General features: G+C 46.9%; 1 protein-coding gene across 1 annotated transcript in view; it reads right to left on the bottom strand.

Moving 5' to 3' along the window:
- Positions 1 to 20908, bottom strand: part of PolE2 (DNA polymerase epsilon subunit 2) — a 123792-nt gene that overhangs the window by 30610 nt on the left and 72274 nt on the right. The window contains exons 8-10 of the mRNA XM_050172274.3: positions 19585 to 19708; positions 12237 to 12351; positions 4673 to 4904 (exon numbers count right to left, since the gene is read on the bottom strand). Of these exons, the coding sequence (XP_050028231.2) occupies positions 4673 to 4904; positions 12237 to 12351; positions 19585 to 19708 (471 nt within the window). The remainder of the gene's footprint in view (positions 1 to 4672; positions 4905 to 12236; positions 12352 to 19584; positions 19709 to 20908) is intronic.

The raw sequence follows: 20908 nt of genomic DNA, 5'->3' as shown, positions 1-20908 counted from the left end.
TCGAAAACCAAGTTTCGTGCCTAAGCCCAGCTGGCTACCCCTTGCAAATGCAGTGGCTGGCAGCATGTTAAGAAAACGTGATCACCTGGATTCCACTACACAACAGAGCTGAAGCAGAAAAGTGGTTGTCATGCCGTGCTTGCACCAAGCTAGCCATAATATGAAGAAAACTGGGAATCGTGTTGGTGTTGACGTCATCTTTTCAGCCCATCTGAAATTGTCTGGTTTGTGCGCGAAAGTTAACAAAACTACAAAGAGGCGCCATGACTGCAGTAAAAAACACCGAGAAGCGTTTGTTTCGTGCATGGAAGGAGTGGTGTGCTGTATTCCTTAAGACTGTGGGAAGGAATACAGTGGTCAAACGGGAAGGTGCCTCAATGATCGCTTACGGGCACATTCGAACAATGTTAAGAATCTGGTAAAGACTAGTCATCTCACCGCGCACTGCTCGCGTTGTGGCTGTAAACCCTTGTTGTAAACCCGCCAAATCAAAAGTGATATCTAGGAACCCAGATCAAGTCACCAGGGAGATCATCGAGGCATTTGAAATGATTAGAAATGATAAACCTGTAAGTTGCCCATCTGTGTCGCTGTCAAACAAAGAAATCATGTTTCCATCGCGGTAGCAGCCTGTAGTGGAAGACTGTGCCAGAAAGAAATCTATGTTGCGATATTGGCCTGTTGTATGATGGTAATATGTGGTAACCATGTGCAACAAAAATTCAGTTGTTTGTGTCTTTGTTTCCTTCTCTTGTCCTTGTGTATTTTTTTTTTTTTTTTTTTTTTTTGCAGTTTGCGTCAAGTTATGCAGTACCAACTAGCCCACCAGTCTGTTCACTGGAAAAAAAGTGCGCATTGGATTCGAGTATATGTGGTACAGTGCAGTCCATTTATAACGATATCGAGAAAGACGAAAAATATGATCGTTATAACTGATGATCGCTATATCTGGACTGCAGTTATTAAAAAAAATTTTTTTTTAAATGCGGAACATACCTTTGCAGCTCCAAACTTGAATTCGCTACTTGCGCTAAGGAATAGATGATGTAAAAGGTAGGCCGTGAAAAACAAACTTTATTTCTGGCGCCAATGACCATGTCAAGGGTTAGGCGCGCCGAAATAGTCTGAAATCTGCACTTGCTTTTGCGGCAGCTTCAGCTTCACAACCGCGGTGTGCATGGATTCCAGCTGCTGCGCGAACACTGGCGGCAATCCTTTAGCATGCATAAAATCAATTAAGATCAATTAAGGAGTCGATCAACGACAGTGCACCATCTGTGTCACCAGTAGGAACGAGCTCCCAGAGCTCGGTTATGTCGGCGACTTCCACCGTGTTGGTCTCAGTGGGTTGGGGAAGTTCGTCCTTACGCACAAAGCCCACCTTTTTGAAGCAATTGGTGATGAACCACTGGTAAAGCGCCTCTTCAACATCGGCGTACAAAGGGTCTCTAACCCTTTTCCGCTGATCGGCATGGCCGCTGATAGCTCCTGCCTTCACAATCGCGGTGCTCCCGGTTTTCAAGATGGTTGATATCGTTAACTGGACGAGCTCATACTTCTTCACGAGGGCGCTCACCTTGAAGCCGCATCGAGTCCTGCAAAATATCTATCTTCGTGTCAAGCGACACAGCTTTGCGCTTTGTCGGTGCCATCTTCGAACTGGGTTGAACCGTTGGTTGCACGCTGCTTCGGTGGCGTCAGCCTGCTATCGCGTGAGAGAGACGCAGGACGGGCGCCACCGCGCCGCATTGCTTGTCGCTTTTTTTTTCTCTCTCTCTCTTTCGGAGCGACTGTAGCCGACGCGCATGGAGCAGCTAGCACCATCTTGTGGCGCGCTGCGCCTACTCAGCTATTCTCCGGTGCGCGGGCGGAGCGAACGCGCTGCGCAGTAATGGCGGCAGATACGAACTTACGGAGGTAAACATTGCCTCGTCTCGACATCGTTCGTTTCAGGGAACTAAGCAACGCAAATGTTACGATTATTTGGCACGGAAAACGCCGTCCAGACTGCAAAATTTTTATCGTTATATCCGACATGCAGTGAATAACCTATCGTTATAAATGGTTTTTTTCCCCATAGACCTAATGCGTAAAATGACACTCTCGTGTCGACCCATCGTTATAACCGATATATCGTTATATGTGGTATTGTTATAAGTGGACTGCACTGTACTTCAGATTGTACGTTTTCTCGGTTAGTACGTTTTTTCTCGTGTTTTTTCCCAAGATGTACGAACGAAGTTTTAGTGCATTTGGCTCGAAAGTTCCCAGGAGCCTCGTTAACAGATCAGCAATATTTTCTTGTTATGTTCAGAAAGTGTTTCAGGGCCTCTTTAATGCTTAGGAGGGCCTTGCAAAAGTTTTGCTTATAAATTAGTGGTATATTTCAGAGCAGTGTATGATACAACTATTTCATCTGCTCAAGAAGCCTTAACAGGTGCAGCCAACAGAATTACATGGTTATTTATTGCTGAATTACAGAGTTAAAAACCTGGCACATTAGTTTCCTTTCTTTTTTTCTTTGCAATTCTGAAATTTTGAGCCATTCCTGTAAAAAAATTTATAACATGCAGTAGTGAACAAAAAGACATGATAATTTTCATTTGGCTCCTCTGAGTTCAAATTGCTCAGAAATTCATCGTGCCAGACCGCTAGCCTAGGGCAATGGCCTCCTGAACACTCACTGGTGCATTCTGCTATTCGCACTGCATGGCTGTTGTGCACACAACTTGCGTGATTCAAGAATGTATCACAAGGAAACCGTATACAGAAACCAGTATGCGAAAATATAGACGTATGCTGGCAAGATAAATTTTAATGATAATCGGAGAGGTTAGCTGAGTCAAAGGCTATTGGCATGCTATTGCAGGTTTGATATGTCACAACAGATGGAGAGAAGAGAAAAAGAAAAAAAAAGAAATGGACACATGCATCCACTCGTACACAAACTCAGAAATGTGGGCAACAGTGAACTGCACAATAAAATGATCAAAGTGGGAAGTGGAGCTTTATGGAAATAAGCAAAAATGTTATCCATGCCTGTCTCTTTGGTTGCAGCAGTGAATACCTTGTTTGACCTTTTTGAAAGAACAAACAGCAACTAATAACTGGGAAACATATGTGACTAATTTTGCACAGGGAATAACAATATGTTACCTTTTCATTCACTACTGTAAATAAAAAATGTTATTCCTACAGTCACTAGATTCTAACCTTTCTTTTTAAATGAAATGCAACATTGTACATATGCTTCGTGCCTAAATGTGCTTATATTACATCCAATAAATAAAACTTAATTAGAACCCCCTCAAATTTCGTGCAATGAACGCAAGAAAAAAGGGGTTTTCTGTTCCTACGTATTCAGGTAGAAGATTCTGAGCTAAACCTCCCTCTGGTACGACAAACAAAATCATCACTGCCTATTATTTTAGTGACTTCAAAATGGTGGATACTTGTGGTTCATGCATCACACACAGCACTGCGTGACTAGAGTGAACAATGCAATAACGGGACATAGAAAGCATTTACAGGACGATGCACTGTCTTGTATATCTAGTCGTTGCAGTTTACTCTTACATGATCTTAGCAAAAGCCACTTATTTGATCAATTAAGCCAATTAAGACTGCGTAATTGTTATTGCTGCAAAAGCCTTTGCTGATGTAGTGCAGAACACGTGGTGCGTTGCTTTTGGCCAGAGATCACTTCACTGAAATGTGACTGCTACTTCGTCATCACTCTTGGGCTCATGTTTGATTGCTACACTGAAACATTCGTGAACATTGCCATCGATTCAGTAGTGAGACGAGCCCATCATTATCAGGTTGTAGGCATGTTGGAAACACTTGACATGTTGAACTGTTGAACTGACTGCCCTGCAATGTATGATGACATACATAAAGAGAGTTTGGACTGCACCAGTGTGATTTGATTCGACAAGTACAGACTATGACGACTGCTGCTGCTGTCGTCTAAGTGTTACTTTGCTCCTTGGGCACAAGTTTGCAAAGTAAACAGTTCTATGCTTGTCTGTGAATAAACAGTGCAACAAAGAAAAACCACATCCACTCATCTAAATGAGGAGGAGGTTCACAGGAAGATGAAATCTTGAAGTGGCCAACAGTGGTCGACCCCCGACATTCCTCGTTTGACCCTTGTTAATCGCCGACTCGCCTATTTCTTCCTACTTTTTCAGTATACACTATTCGTCTCATTGATCTTTCCTGCTACTTTTGCTGCTCGACACCTGGTGTCGAGGTCAACAATCTATACTCACGGATGATTTTTCGTGACAATGAAAGGAAAGCTATGGGGGCAGAGTTTCTGCGCACGTCTTAGCGCGTCAAGCAGTCCGGCAATTTGACAGCTTTTTTGGTTACTTGGAATTACATACTGAACCAGTGCAGCTTTTACGCATCTGCAAAGATGCGGAAAAGGTGAAAAATAAGTGAACTATATCACTCAGTGGCATGTTTTGCCTTATTTTGATGTGTTAAAAAAAACTGACTGTGTTTTCTCTAACGCAGATGAGAATGTGGGAATTTTCAAAGGGCAACCCTACTCGTGTGCGCTATACCTCTGTAGCTTTGCCTTCATTGCCACAGAAAGCTGCCCGGGAGTACAGCTCAATGTTGACACATGCAGCCCATCTCGGCACACCCTCGAAGCACCCACCACTTGTGCCAGGTCAAGGCCCGCCTTGTCCCAGGGCCGGTGCACTGCGTTGCGGCATGCCTTGGCGAGGCCGTCCTGGCGCCACAGCACCACCTGGCGGCCACAGTAGAGCAACCTGCACGGGTTGCTCGCCCAGTGGCACCGCTCGGCCAGTGCACCAGCACCGCCCTCCCCTTCACCGGCACCGCCACGAGGTTGCAGGGGCTCCGTCACCTGGCGGGGAAGGCCTGGCCTGCAATGCACGCAGCAGCCGTTACAGGAAAGATCGAGAAATGGCACCACCATCTCCTGCGATGCAGCGTGCCCAAGCGCTATGCTCCTCGCCCCTGCTCTGCCGCCTCGGCTGGTTTGGCTCAGTGGTCCCGGCCATTACCGCGCCCTGTGGCAATGTGTTCGGTTGGTATTCTGCCAGCGAAATGTTGCGCGAACCATTCCAGAGGTGGTTGGAGGCTGTACCATATTCCAAAGGATCCCCCTCGAAAATCACAGTGCACTGTGAAAACTAATCGAGACAAGCAGCAGCCCAGCAAATCGTCATCCATGTGCAGTGTAAGTATTGCAACATTCTTTTCCTTTCAAAAACATTAGTTACTCTGCAATATATTCTGTGCAAATATGTAGTGATATTGCATCAATTCTGCCAGGAAAAAATAAAGAAGAAGAAGAAAACGTTCCTTTGAAGCAGTCTGTTGCGAACGCTAATCATGCAGTGCCAAACCTCGTGCATCTCGAAATGGTACCACTTTTGAGTCATGGCATTCTCATAGGCTGCTTGCGCATGAATTGTACACTTGCCACAATAGTAGCTTTCTGTTGTTTCTTTATTGGAGCCCACAAAATTCCTTAAGGCAGTGCAGTCACCAGCTGTTGTGCTGGTCTCACTTTATTAATACAAGCTAGACATGCAACTTTCTGGTTTCGAACCAACGTGCAGGCTCACGTTGAAGCAGACATTGAGCAATGCCTAGCTGACGGATGGAAAAAGCTGAAAACCAATGCTGTGCACAGTGTTGACGAATATGGAAGCTAGATAGGTGCAGGAGTGAGCCTAGTAAACAATGAAAGAAATGCTTTCTACTGTATTATATGTTCCTAGTTCTTAAAAAGAGATTTCAGGTTTCCTCAATCTTGTGTTACCTGCTCAGGGTGTCTACCAAGTTGACATTTTCAAATTCCCTGAGTTCTCCAGGTTCTCCCTGAGCGGCACAAAACTGTTTTATGTCAAGACAGGCTGACACCGCGTCGCCTGATACTGTCACTCTCAAGTATAAGCATTCAAAAAAATACAAAAAGAGAACTTAATCCAGTTTGAATATTAAGGAGTAGTGTTTATTTTATTCAAAATAGAAAACTGAAGGTAGGGATAGTAAAATGCACAGCAAATAAAATATCTTCAAAACAGAAAAATGATAAAGCCCATTGTAAATTGAGTCGAACATTTTCAAATACGAATAAAGAGAGATGCATACATAAGTAAATATTTTTGAATATGGGCTATCTGTATCAATTGATAGCAAACTCATCGGTATGAGGCCTGAACTTTGTCTCAACTAAGATTCTCTCTCAGCAGCTGGAAAGTCAACCTCAACTGTCCTCACATACTCTTAATCCACACACAACACCTCCGTTTTGTGTTTCACACAAAACGTGCTTTCAAGAGTTTATTTTGGTTTGGATGAGAGTCACCTGCATCCTTGCGTTGGCCAACACTTTGCTTCCAGCACAGTTCCTTTCCCGATCATTCCTCAATGCGACGGTCATTTATGTTCTTGTCCTCGTTCTGCCGCGCGTTCGCCCCACGGACCCTTTGAAGCATCCTCTTAGTCAGTTGTACAGTCAACGTCCGATTTTTCGAACTCCCTAGGGGCCACGAAAACGTCCGAAAAATCAAATCGGGCAGTCCGAAAAAAATGAATGCCTTTCTTTTACTGCCTTTAAGGGCTCAAATCCTCATAGGCACGTCCGAAAAAGCTGTGAGGGCCTGTCGGTACACGTATTAGGCATATCGGTGCTCGTACTGCGACAGGAGATACCGGGTGCACGCGTGTATAATAATGGTATAGTTACTGTGTCCCGTGGCAATTGCCCCTTCCCACGCTTGTTAAGCTTCACCGCAATACTTCACGTACACTTCACCGCGTAACATCGCTATGCCGAGGCGAAGCTGCCTTTTGAGAACCGGGATTATGCAAAGAGCCATGATATTTCTAAGCTTCGAAGCCAATCGCGAGGATTACAGAGGCTAAGTCGGTGCCATTACTGACAGCGGCTAATTCTTTCAATGAAAAACACGGCACGGAACGGCAAGAAGCTTAATAGCGAACGTCGAAGCAGCTAAGCCTACCGTTGCCGCAGTGGTGGCTACGGCTGCCAGCGGATCTGCGTGGAGAGCGCCAGTTCGAGGCGGCAAGATAATCAAAACGGCGTTGTTCGTTTTGATTAATGCTGTTTCGGACCTGCGGTCGCAGCAAAACGTCCGAAAAATGGGACGGCGAAGTGTACTTGCGTCTGAAATTGCAAACGTTCTTACACATGTTCTTATTCGCGACTCTATGGGGCACGTGGTGGTGCCGCGAAATCATCCGCATTATCGGGCATGACTGTGAACTGGCAACTCCTCCTGCCGACGACACGGCGTCAAAGACAATTCGTTACGATTCCTATCTTTTACTCGAGCCAGCAGTAGGGCGACTTTCGTTCCTTTTTAAAAAAATACGGCAAATTTTTCCTGATTGAAGCACAAATTCCCTGAATTTTCCCTGAGTTTTTCCAGACTATCCAAAATCCCTGAGAATTACCGGTTTTCCCGGTTGGTAGACACCCTGACTGTTTGATGCTGGAATGCCAGGTTTTGTAAGTAATGCACTGTCACAGTAGCGCTAGGGAAAGCTTGTTTGTTTACTCATTGAGTACACAGAGAGGGCCTAAGAAAAAAGCTGCATAAGCTTGAGGAGCACGTTGGCCTCTGTTACAGTGGTAGCAGTCAGCGACATCTTCTGATAACAATATAAAATATAGCAAAAAAAAGAAAATGCTTCGTGACATTCTGCATCATAAACAAACACAACAACAAAAAAGAAAGCAATCTACATCACCACCCTTCGATAGGTAAGCAAGATTAACACATACATGTACTGCCAAAAAGTTCTGAAATGGTTCCTGCAGAAGTAGCCCTAATGACTGAAAAGATAAAGACATTGCCACAATGCATAATGTTTCCGACATTAGCAACACATTTGACTCAGTTCCATTTACAACAGTCTTAAAAAAGCTTCAAGAAACATCCCAATTTAGGTATCGCATAGAAAACAGCAAGATAGATTTACAGTGAATGCAGCTTTGCACCTCACATATCACCTTACTCAGTAAGCAGCGATCATTCACTTTCTTATATGTGCGGGAAAGTCCACTCTTTTCATCATCAAAATTTGTGATTAGACAGTGCAGGCAAACATATGTAATCGTAGCTACGACCAGGTACACACACGCATTTAATAGACATGCACCATTGTGAGAGCGTAAACAACCCCTGCCTCTATCATGATTTTGATGATGCAGGCTAACGCATTTAAATGTTTGTCCATCATAATAATAAACAAGTTGTTTACAGCACAATGTGTCGTTTTCCACATGCCTTCAGCTGTGTCTTTAGTGCTATTCCTGCCTGAAAAAAAGTCACTGAAACAGCTATTATCGTATTTTGTGTTCCTTGTAAGTCTTCTCTTCTAGGTAGGGGTGCACAAATACTAAAATATTCAATTTCGGGGTTTTACGTGCCAAAGCCACGATTTGATTAGGCGGCATTACCCAAATATTTTGATTCGTGAATCGAATATGCACTGCTCGTTTTTATTTTCGAATATTGCGTACATTCAGTGGAAGACCCAGCCGCAGTTGTGGTGCGCCTTGACACAGGCCACGTTCCCACAGCACACAATCAATGTTCACTAGTCCATTAGGACTAATTGGAGCTATGTTGTTGGGTGTCGGTTTCATACTGAATCAGTGCAGATATATTTACGGCGGTTGCACGGCGATCAGGAAGCCAACAAACCGCCTCACCAACGAAAGCGAGTGTACGGGATGACTGTTGTTCATGGCCGCCATCTTTTGCAAAACACTGTATGATGGTCTCTGATTTGGAACAGCATTTGTGGGCACACATCGGTCTTTTTTCGTAGCTTCGAGGACCCCTCACAAGACTAGCTTTGGGCTTATATAATAGACTCGAAAACGTCACATGACTAGTGCACTCACCGCCCGGCTGCACGCACTCACACGGCGGCAGATGGAGATGAATAAAAAGGAGGGGGGGGGGATGTCATGTGAACTTGTCGTGGGCCTCCCAATTTGAGAATCCACAACAGGCAGCAGATGACACAGAACCCAAAAGTGAAAAGGTTCTTCACTGTTGGCGCCGACCCTGTGCTGCATAGGTGACTGTGCAGAGTGGTGCCTAGTCACGTGTTGTTTGGTGCCCGCTTTTGTCTGTTGCACAGATTGACCTTAACAAGCTGACAGTCACCCACAGAAACTACCTGCCATAAAGATGGAAAAACCATTCTGTTCTTTGGTAGAAAATTGGAAAGCAGTAAAGCTTTCTAAGCAATAGAAGATTGCCATCAACCTATTAAGTCCCAAGAAGCATCTAGTTGATAGATTTGATCGATTTTTCGGTACTCAGTCATCTTTTCACATACTAAGTGCATTGTGAAAGTTTCATGCATGGTTCTTCATTCTTTCGAATGCTGCAATGGTGTAATTTATACAGTATTCTGGGCCCCAGGCGCTAAACCTGCAGGCACCTTCAAAGTGACATGAATATTAAAAGCACTGCAAATAGTTATACAGTGCAGTCCACTTATAACGATACCACATATAACGATATATCGGTTATAACGATGGGTCGACATGAGAGTGTCATTTTATGCATTAGGTCTATGGGGAAAAAAACCATTTATAACGATAGGTTATTCACCGCATATCGGATATAACGATCAAAATTTTGCAGTCTGGACGGCGTTTTCCGTGCCAAATAATCGTAACGTTTGCGTTGCTTAGTTCCCTGAAACGAACGATGTCGAGACGAGGCGATGTTTACCTCCGTAAGTTCGTATCTGCCGCCATTACCGCGCAGCGCGTCTCGCCCCGCCCGCGCACGAGTAGGCGCAGCCAACGTTGGCGCAGCGCGCCACAAGATGGCGCTAGCTGCTTCATGCGCGTCGGCCACAGTCGCTCCCAAAGAGAGAGAAAGAAAAAAAGAAGCGACAAGCAAAGCGGCGCGGTGGCGCCCGTCCCGCGTCTCTCTCGCGATAGCAGGCTGACGCCACCGAAGCAGCGTGCAACTAACGGTTCAACCCAGTTCGAAGATAGCGCCGACAAAGCGCAAAGCTGTGTCGCTTGACACGAAGATGGATATTTTGCAGGACTCTCGATGCGGCTTAAGGTGAGCGCCCTCGTGAAGAAGTATGAGCTCGTCCAGTTAACGATATCAACCATCTTGAAAACCGGGAGCACCGCGATTGTGAAGGCAGGAGCTATCAGCGGCCATTCCGATCAGCGGAAAAGGGTTTAGAGACCCCTTGTACGCCGATGTTGAAGAGGCGCTTTACCAGTGGTTCATCACCAATGGCTTAAAGAAGGCGGGCTTTGTGCGTAAGGACGAACTTCCCCAACCCGCTGAGACCGACCCGGTGGAAGTCGCTGACATAACCGAGCTCTGGGAGCTCGTTCCTACTGGTGACACAGGTGGTGTGTCGAAGGAGGAGTTTTTGACTGCAGACAGTGCTGCCTCGTTCTGCGATGAGGTCACCGACGAGGCGATCGCCGAAGATGTGCTGTCTCGACAGACGCAAAGTTGTGCGACGGTGGCGACGGCATCAGCGACAGTGACAACGAGATCGACAGTGGCTCCTTGACCTCGACCACGATGTCCACGCAAAGTGCACTGTCGTCGATCGACTACTTAATTGATTTTATGCATGCTAAAGGATTGCCGCCAGTGTTCGCGCAGCAGCTGGAATCCATGCACACCGCGGTTGTGAAGCTGAAGCTGCCGCAAAAGCAAGTGCAGATTTCGGACTATTTCGGCGCGCCTAATCCTTGACACGGTCATTGGCGCTAGAAATAAAGTGTTTTTCACGGCCTACTGTATACATCATCTATTCTTTAGAGCAAGTAGCGAATTCGAGTTCAGAGCTGCAAAAGTAAAGAGCGCAAACGCGTTTAAAAAAATTTTTTTTTTTTGATAACTGCAGTCCAGATATAGCGATCATCGGTTATAACGATCATATTTTTCGTCTTTATCGATATCGTTATAAGTGGACTGCACTGTACACACGAAGTCAAAACTAGCCTTACTTGTACAAATTCGCACGTGATTTATAGGCTTGAATGTTCCTTCTGTAAGAAATAATATATTGGTGAAATGGGACAGTCAATGAACGTCAGACTAAACGGAGATCACACGGAAACAGCTAAAGAGCTTCCCAAAGCCGTTGCCGAGCATTTCAACCAACCAGGTCATAACTTTGATCACTTTAAACTTCACATCTTAGTCAAATTCCCACTCTGAATGAGCAAGAAAATACAGAGAATCATACCTTATCCATAAGCTCAAAACATTGCAACCAATAGGCATAAACGTTTCAAAGGGAACTTTAGAATCTATTCGCTATGCTAAATTTCAAGCTATAGGCAACAACATTATGTTTGGTTGCTTAGTGTCTTTTTTTCCCTCTTTTTCTTCATTTTATTTATTTATTTATTACATTTCAGTATATCTTTTAAACATTTTTTACGAGCACCGGTTTCTGCCGCTCCTTCTATTATCTCTTTCAGAGACACGATAGCCCATGACCACCAGACCACCAGCGAAGCAGGTAATAGAAGGGTGCTGTGCACGCCGTTGACACACCGACTGACAAACAGCTGCTGACATGTGACTGACAGATGCCCGTGTCACCGGGCTCGTGCGCAGCACTTCTTTATTTTCAATTCTACAGCCTCACCACTAACACACCTTCGCTCGTTGCCGTACCCATCCGCCTTACCCCCTCTCCCCTTTAGAAGAACCCTACTTATATATATTGTGCCGAGGAAAGCATATGTCGCCTTGAGAAAGACAAATTCACATAGACATATGTAACATACATCTTTCTAATAGTTTGTTCTGCTATAAATAATAAATCTGAGCTAGACAAAGTGTTGACAGGAAGATGGAGACTTGGTGTCGAGAGTGGGCAAACAAAGAAGCCTCAGGTTGGAGCTGACATATTGATAAAGGGACCTACCTACATCAGGCTGGGCAAGAACCGTTGCCCTATTGAACAACTCGTGAAACCCTGTCAAACAATATGACAACAATCATTGCCAAGTTGTTTCCCTGGCAAAGACAAGTCCCCACTGTTAAAATGTTGTATTGGCATGTTCATCTACTATTGTCGACCACTATAAGTGATAGAATGTGAGGTGAAATAAAGAGCACTGCAATGGCACGAAAATTATGAGTTGATAGTAGCGCCCAATCTTGCAGCAGCGCTCACTATGTCAGTGACAGGCTGACCTGGGCAGCACGTTGGAGAGGCCAGGGTCCTTGGGTCCCGGGACGAAGATGAAGCGCGAGTGCTTGACTAGGAGCGGGAACTCGCTGAGCATGTCGGCCAGTGCCTTGAAACCCTCTGTGGCGAGAACAAGTGAGAAAATGGCTACAGCAAGAAAACAGTTTGGCCATGCAGCATTAGAAACATCGCCTGCCCTCACGCACAAGCCTGGAGCACGAATGAAGAGGACTGCAAAACATAAATTGAGTGCCACGAAACAAGTTCTCTCTCTCTCTCTCTCTCTCACACACACACACACACACACACACACACACACACACACACACACACACACACACACACACACACACACACACACACACACACACACACACACACACACACACACACACACACACACACACACACACAAAGAATAGTTATTTAACAACTCCCTTTGCTAGGTAAGGAATACAATTACAAGAAATAATCAATGCAGCAAGATACCTATATCTTGCATACTAATTAATTAACTTTATATTATCGCAAGGAAGTCCAACACGGCTGTGGACAGCACGATGGACGCGGACAAGAAGACGCAACAGCATAGGCTTAGCCAGTCACACAAGCAACAGCGTCTAGCCCGAGCCCCACTTCAGTAGCATTGGCGATCCGGCTGCGGAGCTCTGCACGGCGCATTTCTTCTTCCTTACAACTTCCCCCTCGCTGAAGACGGAGCCGCACAGGAGGCCTAAAGCGTCGTGAGGACGAAGGGCTCGTGATACGGATTGAGCCGATCTACGTGCACAGTTTCGCGGCCTCGGCGACGCAGGTCCGTAGGGTGCGTTAGAGGTTCGATGACGTAGTTCACCGGAGAAGTTTGCTGTAGAACCCGGTAGGGCCCATGGTATCGGGATACAAACTTGGAGGAGACACCTGGTGTCGAAGTAGGAGGCACCCATAACCAAACGAGAGCGTCAGGCGAAAACTGGTGGTGGGGGCGCCCGTCGTCATGACGAAATTTCTGTAGGGCTTGTTCTTGCGTTGTAAGGGAGCGAGCTAGTTGCCGACAATCTTCTGCATACCGGGCGGCTTCGGAAACAGGTGTACCCTCTGATAAGTCGGGACGGTAAGGAAGAATAGTGTCAATGGGAAATGATGGTTCGCGGCCATATAGAAGAAAGAAGGGAGAAAACCCCATCGTTGACTGGGGTGCCGTATTGTAGGCGTACGTGACATAGGGAAGGATGAGGTCCCAGTTGGTGTGGTTGGAGGCGACATACATTGAAAGCATGTCGCCAAGAGTTCGGTTAAAGCGTTCTGTCAATCCGTTTGTTTGCAGGTGATATGCGGTGGTACAGCGATGAATAATGCGGCATTCAGCGAGAAGTCCTTGAATGACATCGGCGAGAAAGACGCGGCCACGGTCGCTCAGGAGTTCGCAGGGAACGCCGTGACGTAGCACGAAGCGTTGAAGGAGGAAGGAAGCAACGTCACGAGCCGTCGCGGCTGGCAGAGCGGCCGTTTCTGCGTACCTCGTGAGATGGTCTTACAGCTACAATGAACCAGCGATTGCCAGCAGCTGTGTATGGCAGAGGCCCATAGAGGTCTATCCCAACCCGGTCAAAGGGTCGCGAAGGGCACGGCAAAGGTTGCATTGGTCCAGAAGGGCGGCAAGGATCAGGCTTCCGGCGCTGACATTCTGTGCAAGAGCGAATGTTCTTTTGTACAAATGTGTACATACCACGCCAATAAAACCTATGACGTAGTCTGGTGTAGGTCTTGAAGAGACCAGCGTGTGCGCACTGAGGGTCGGCGTGGAAAGCGGCGCATACATCAGTGCGGAGCTGCCGAGGTATTACAAGCAGCCATTTTTTTGCGGCCGTCGGAACTGTAGTTACGGCGATAGACAATTCTGTCGCGGATGGCGAAGTGCGAAGCTTGTCGGCGTAACGCTCGGGATAGTGGGCGTGTAGGTGAATTAGAGATGTAATCTATCAAAGATGAAATCCAGGAGTCCTTGCGCTGCTCCAAAGCCATGTCGACAGAAGCGAATGGAAATGGGTCGTCTAGGACGGACACACTTACAACGTCGGCATGGACAGGCGAGCGCGAAAAAGCATCGGCATCGGCGTGCTTCTTGCCTGAGCGGTAGACAACCCGGATATCGTACTCTTGGAGCCTCAGTGCCCACCGGGCTAGGCGGCCGCAGGGATCCTTGAGAGACGACAACCAGCAAAGTGCGTGGTGATCGGTAACGACATCGAAGGACCGGCCGTACAGGTATGGGTGAAATTTTGTGATGGCCCAGATGATCGCGAGACATTCTTTTTCCGTGACGGAATAGTTCGCTTCAGCTTTCATCAGAGTGCGGCGCGCGTAAGCAACAACATATTCTTGGCAGCTGGGCTTTCGCTGGGCGAGCATAGTGGCAAGACCAACACCGCTAGCATCCGTATGGATTTCCGTGGGAGCAGTTAGATCGAAATGGCGCAGTATCGGTGGTGTTGTGAGCAGGCGACGTAGCGTCGCGAAGGCATCATCGCAAGTCGGGGACCACGTGGAAAGATTGGGGTCTCCCCGAAGAAGCTCTGTCAGAGGTGCCATAATCGAAGCGAAATTTCGAATAAAGCGGCAGAAGTACGAGCAGAGGCCAATGAAACTGCGCAAGTCTTTTAGAGACGTTGGCCGCGGGAATTCTTTAACAGCACGGAGCTTAGCGGCATCAGGAAGAATGCCGTCCTTCGACACGACATGTCTGAGAATTGTCAACTTGCGTGCCCCAAAGTGACATTTTTTCAGATTTATTTGGAGGCCAGCGTCACTGAGACAGCATAAAACCTACTCCAAGCGATGAAGGTGAGTAGGAAAATCTGGTGTGAACACTACTACATCATCCAAATAACACAAGCACGTGTTCCATTTGAGGCCTCGAAGAATAGTGTCCATCATCTGCTCAAAAGTCGCGGGCGCGTTGCAAAGTCCGAATGACATCACACGAAATTCGTATAAGCCATCTGGTGTGATGAAAGCAGTTTTAGGCTTATCTTCTGCAGCCATAGGCACCTGCCAATAACCAGAGCGTAGATCGAGGGAGGAAAAGAACTCTGCACCTTGTAAGCTGTCGAGGGCGTCGTCGATCCGCGGCAATGGATAAACATCCTTTCGGGTTATTTTGTTTAGGCAGCGGTAATACACGCAAAAGCAGATCGAGCCATCCTTCTTTTTAACTAAAACAATTGGCGATGCCCATGGGCTGTCGGACGGTTCAATGACACCACGCTTTAGCATGTCACCTACTTGCTCATCAATGACGCGTCGTTCTGTCGACGAGACGCGGTAGGGTCGCTGCCGTAGCGGTGAGTGAGAACCGGTGTCAATACGGTGACATACAGTCGTCGTTTGGCCCAGAGAAGTGCTATGACTGTCAAAAGCAGGGCGAAATTTCTCGAGGAGACGGAGAAGGTCATGGCGTTGCGTGGGGTTCAAGGCGTTGTCGATGACGTGGCTGAAAACGTCTTCAGGCGATGTGGCAGGTACGGGACTACGGTAGAGGGTGTTGACCTCTGACAATCCAACAGGAAGTTCCGACGTGGTAATGGTGTTGTAAGGCTCCACAGTGCCGAGAGATTCACCGCGAAGCAACGCAATTGAGAATGGGAAGTGGTTGTGTGTAGGAAGGTGAGTAGCACCAGCCTGAAGGCGAAGCAGCGCAGTTGGAAGTGGTGAGAGGTGGCGGTGAACAAAAGCAGTGGAAGGCGTGAAGAGTACGGTAGAGTCAGAGGCAACGGAACAGGATACAGGTGCCAGAACGGATGCGTGAGGAGGTATATGGATGTCGTGAGTGAGGGACAACTTGGTGCAGGAAAGCGAAACATCATCAGATAGGGCATTGCTAAGCGAAGAGAAGGCGACTTCTGCACGGGCGCAATCAATAACAGCTTGGTGACGGGAGAGAAAGTCCCAACCTAAAATAATATCGTGAGAACAGTGGGGAAGAAGGAGGAACTCGACTGTGTAGACCATTCCTTGAATTTCAAGTCTGGCGGTGCACGCAGCTACCGGCTGGACGTGCTGTGCTGTGGCTATGCGGAGTAAAGGACCGAAGAAAGGCGTCGTGACTTTTCGTATTGAGCGGCATAGTTTTTCGGCAATTAGAGATGTGGCGGCACCTGTGTCAATGAGGGCAAGCACAGAAACACCTTCAACAGCGACGTCAATAACGTTGGGCGGAGAAAGAAGAGGGCTTGAGCGTTGTGATGATGACGCAGTTCTTGCCTCGGGAACTGCGCCACTTAGTTTTCCGTGTCAGCGGTAGAGGGACGTCGACGCATCGGGGAGAGCGAGCGACGACGAGGAGAAGGAAAACGGTGGTCGGAAACTGGGCGAAGGCTTGGGCCGGGAAGGGGTAAATTGCGGTCTCGAGCGTAAGACAAAGGATGGTCGTATGCGGCTGTGCATGGGTCGTCACGTGGATGAAGTGGACGGCAGCGGCACTAGCGTGCAACGTGTCCGGGAATACCGCACGAATAGCAGATGGGCCGATTGTCCGGTGTGCGCCAGGGATTAATTACTCGATGGGCTGGAGGTCGTGGCGGCGTTGGGGTAAAAACAGGGCTAGGCATCGGAGGCGGAGCCCGGAAGGTCGGTGGTCGTGGTCGTGCGACGGCGTCGGCGTAAGTCAATGGAGCGGTGAGTTGAGGCGCTCGTTCCAGAGGAAGGACCTCGGACACTTGCTCTTCTATAACATGTCGTAGGGTCGGACTAAGGGACGAACTTGACTCCGGCGGGTTGGAGATGAGGGAGAGCTGGAGAGCTACTTCTTCAAGGACGAAAGCCTTGATCTGCGAGAGGAGAGTGGAATCTTGAATAGGGGAGGTCAAGCCGGACAACGATTCGTGATGGGGAACGGGACGGCGAGTGAGGATGCGTTGACGGCGGAGCTCGTCATAGCTTTGGCACAGTTCAATAACTTGTGCAACAGTAGAGGGGCTCTTTGAAATGAGCATCTGAAATGCGTCCTCGTCGATACCCTTCATTATATGCTTGATTTTATTGCCCTCAGTCATGGATGCATCAACGCGTTTACAGAGATCGATGACATCTTTGATGTAGCTGGTAAAGGTCTCACCAGGCTGCTGAGAGCGCGACTGCAGACGCTGTTCGGCATGAAGCTTTTGAACAGCAGGGTGGCCGAAGACCTCGCTAACTTTGTCTTGATTACCGTCCAGCTTAGGACTTCGCTTTCGTGGTTCTGAAACCACAAGTGGGCAATTCCGGGGAGGTAAAAAGGGACGGTGGTCAGTTTCGTGATGTCATCCCATTTGTTGTTCAGGCTGACGCGTTCGTATGATGAGAGCCAGTCATCAACGTCGTGGTCATCAGTGCCGCTGAAGATGGGAGGGTCCCGCTGACGGAGTGTGCCAGGGCATACAGAGGACTGGGGAGCAGGTGGTGGTAAGCTCGTGGCCCTTGCAGTGGTCATGATGGCAGGGAGAGTCCGGCTGCGCAATTCCAGGATGACAGGAGACCCAGCAAACCTCCACCAATTATGGCAAAGAAGTCCGACATGGCTGTGGACGGCATGATGGACGCGGACAAGAAGACGCAACAGCGTAGGCTTAGCCAGTCACACAAGGAACAGCGTCTAGCCCGAGCCCCACTTCAGTAGCATTGGCAATCCGGCTGCGGAGCTCTGCACAGCGCACTTCTTCTTCCTTACAATATAATAAAAGGAAACTGTTTGCATTAATCATTTTCCCATTAATTTAGAGATCATGCACATCCTTCGCATTTTACTGACTCCAACACTTGAAGCTGTTAGTCATCCCACAAAATCATCAGACAATTTCACTCTCGATCCCTATTGTTTCTTCACTACAATAACAGAAAGAAGATTTCACTCTTTTTTCCCTACAACAACATCAGAAACAGCTCTGAATGGCTGCCAGCATAGTCATTAGGTGTCTCAGTGCTCGTACTGTGACTGGAGTAGGTGCATGTGCACATGTATAATTAAGGAACACATACTGAATAGTACTATGTTCCATGACAGTGGTTTTTTTTTTTTTTCATTAATATGCTTCACTGCAGAAAACGGCTGCGTAGCGGCGAAGCTAACTTAAGGGAATTGGTCTAATGAAACCTATTACTTTGGCTTCCGTGCACTCCTAAAGAGGAAGCTGTAGCTCAGGCCCAACTCTGACACAGCCTATTCAAATACATGTAAAATGCAGAAACGCTTTTCTGAGATAACCCCTGGACCGATTTTAAGGAAATTTTTTGCATTTGAGAGATAAAGGTAATTATATTGTAGTGATTGTTGGAAGCGGATTTTCAATTGAGCGCCTGAATTTTGTAAAAAAAAAATTTACAGAATTTGGAAGTTAAAAGAAAAATAGAAGCACAATATTTACAAATTAATAGCTCTGCGTCAAGAACAGATATCGTCGTGCTGTAAATGGCATCCATTAAACCATTCAAAGTGGACAAATTTGACATGCCAATTTATATCTTACGTGAATTAGTTACGTTTTGTGCAACAGTTTTGCGAAATCTGTATTTTAATGTTACGAAACTTTTTGAGATTCATGTGTAACATTTCAATTTTGCCCGCTTTCGATGTACTATCGGATACAATTCACATAATTGTGATATCATTTTTCACTGCTGAGTCAGAGATAAACTTCATAGTTTTGTTTTCTGAAAATTTGCAATTTTTGCCAATTTTTAATCAAAAATTGACAATCTAAATCTAAAATTGAAACGAACAGTCACAAGATTTAATGTGTTTGTTTTAAATGCAACAAACCTCATCAAATTTGGTGATGTGGTTGACGAGAAATACGAATTCTACTTTTACATGTATTTAGATAGGAGCACCCGAGCTAAAGCTGCCACTTAATGCATATCTCGATCTGAAGTGACCCGAGTTTGGCCTACACTGCCTGGGCACAAACAGCTTGCATTTAAATCTGATTTCGGCTAGCTACCTAGCACTTAATGGCAGTTACGATGCAGTTGTGCTGTGTAACGCACTCTTTTAAATTTTTTTCTTGCGGTGGGGTTAGGGCAGTTTTTCTGGAGATTTAGGGCTATGCCTGTACAATCAGGAAGATTGGCCGGAATTCGAGAGTCTCCCAGACAAATCGGGAGAGTTGGCATGTATGTGGATGCACTCGATACAAGAGACTAGATATGATAACAGACTACTGCACTTGTCGCTATTGTTGTGATTTGAGCACTGCTCATGTTTTTGGTCTTGCATTTGCCCAATAAAGAGTGAGATTCTTATCTCAGACCTTTGGTAGTGTTTGGTTCATCTCAGTCACTGCAGTTTGACATTATGATATTCATCATTCGTGCACTGACCTTTGAGGAGTGCACAGTCTTTCTGGAGGCCTGTGGAGCGCGATAGAAAGTTTCCCGCCAGCACAAAGCAGGCAGGAGCACCCTGTGCGAAACCAGTGAACAGCACTCGCAGGTGCGACAGGACCTGCGCAACCACAGAATGCCAGGTGTTCACTGGGTATCTGTGGACTACCCTGCAGATATTAGACAGCCTCAGCACAGCATTGCCATTATCAATATCTGGTAAGTTTGCTGGAAATGTTATTGCATGACATTGACGAGCCAAGGCTGTCCATTTCAATTGTAACTCGCCTGTGTTGCTTGCTCTTCATAGGGAACAAAAGCATTTACAGTGACTTTACACTTCAGGAACGTGGGTGACTTGCAGGCATATGGGTGCTATAGTGCACACGACGCTATCGGCCTTTGGTGCACCTAGACGCCTACACTTTCCACATCGCAGATCGTATTCAGACCAGGGCTTGCACGGCCGTGCCATACGGAGCAGCCGCCAGAGTAGAATGCCCCTTCGTAAACATTCGCTTGCTAACTAAATTAACTAGCATGGTGCCAGCGTGCACAGGCAAACATGAACACTTCACACTCGATGACCGTGGACGTTCACTGTCAAGATGTTGGTGTGAGGAATCACGGCAGCAGCAGCGAGTGAAGTGACGCTTCAACGTAAAGTGAGGGGTGAGAACAGTGCACACAAAGCTACGAGGCGTCAGCCCACCTGGACTGTGACCCCAAAGCAGATTGCTTTCAAGATAAAACCAGTGCGACCACGCGCAGCCGAAGTACAATGCCCCGCCTTCGTCCCCTTCCCGAATGTCACGCGCACAACGAAATATGGCGCGCTTCTCTTGTGCACGCGAGATTGAGCCGCTATTGTCGGCTCACAGTCGCACGCTTTCACTTACACACACAGCATATGAGAATTATGTTCTCCCAGTATGTCTGTATCGCAAGCAATACCTGTAGCAACTGACCAGCGTGCCTCTGCCTACCTTCATTGTCCGCGACACTTTACCTTGCTTGTCTTTCCCACCTTTGCTCAACATTACTTACACTTTCCTCTAGGTGACACCACTTTGCCATGTGCTCGCACTTCTTCGTAGTTTCCCTGAACGTGATTTTCTTCACCTCCAGGCACCTTCCTCATTCGCTTTCTTCACAGCTTCAGACAGACACTGCTGATTTCAAGAGCTGAACAGTTACGCTTGTGCGTAAAAAACAAACAGTAAATTCACCCATCGCTCAATCTCACCTCACTTTGAGGATAAAACGTAAGCAATGCTTTTTGCTTTTACATTGAGATCAGTTGTTTGTGCTGATGCTGCTG

The sequence above is a fragment of the Dermacentor andersoni genome, chromosome 6 (assembly GCF_023375885.2).
Source record: "Dermacentor andersoni chromosome 6, qqDerAnde1_hic_scaffold, whole genome shotgun sequence".
Classification (NCBI taxonomy): Eukaryota; Metazoa; Arthropoda; class Arachnida; order Ixodida; family Ixodidae; genus Dermacentor; species Dermacentor andersoni.
This window is presented reverse-complemented; position numbering and strand designations above follow the sequence as displayed.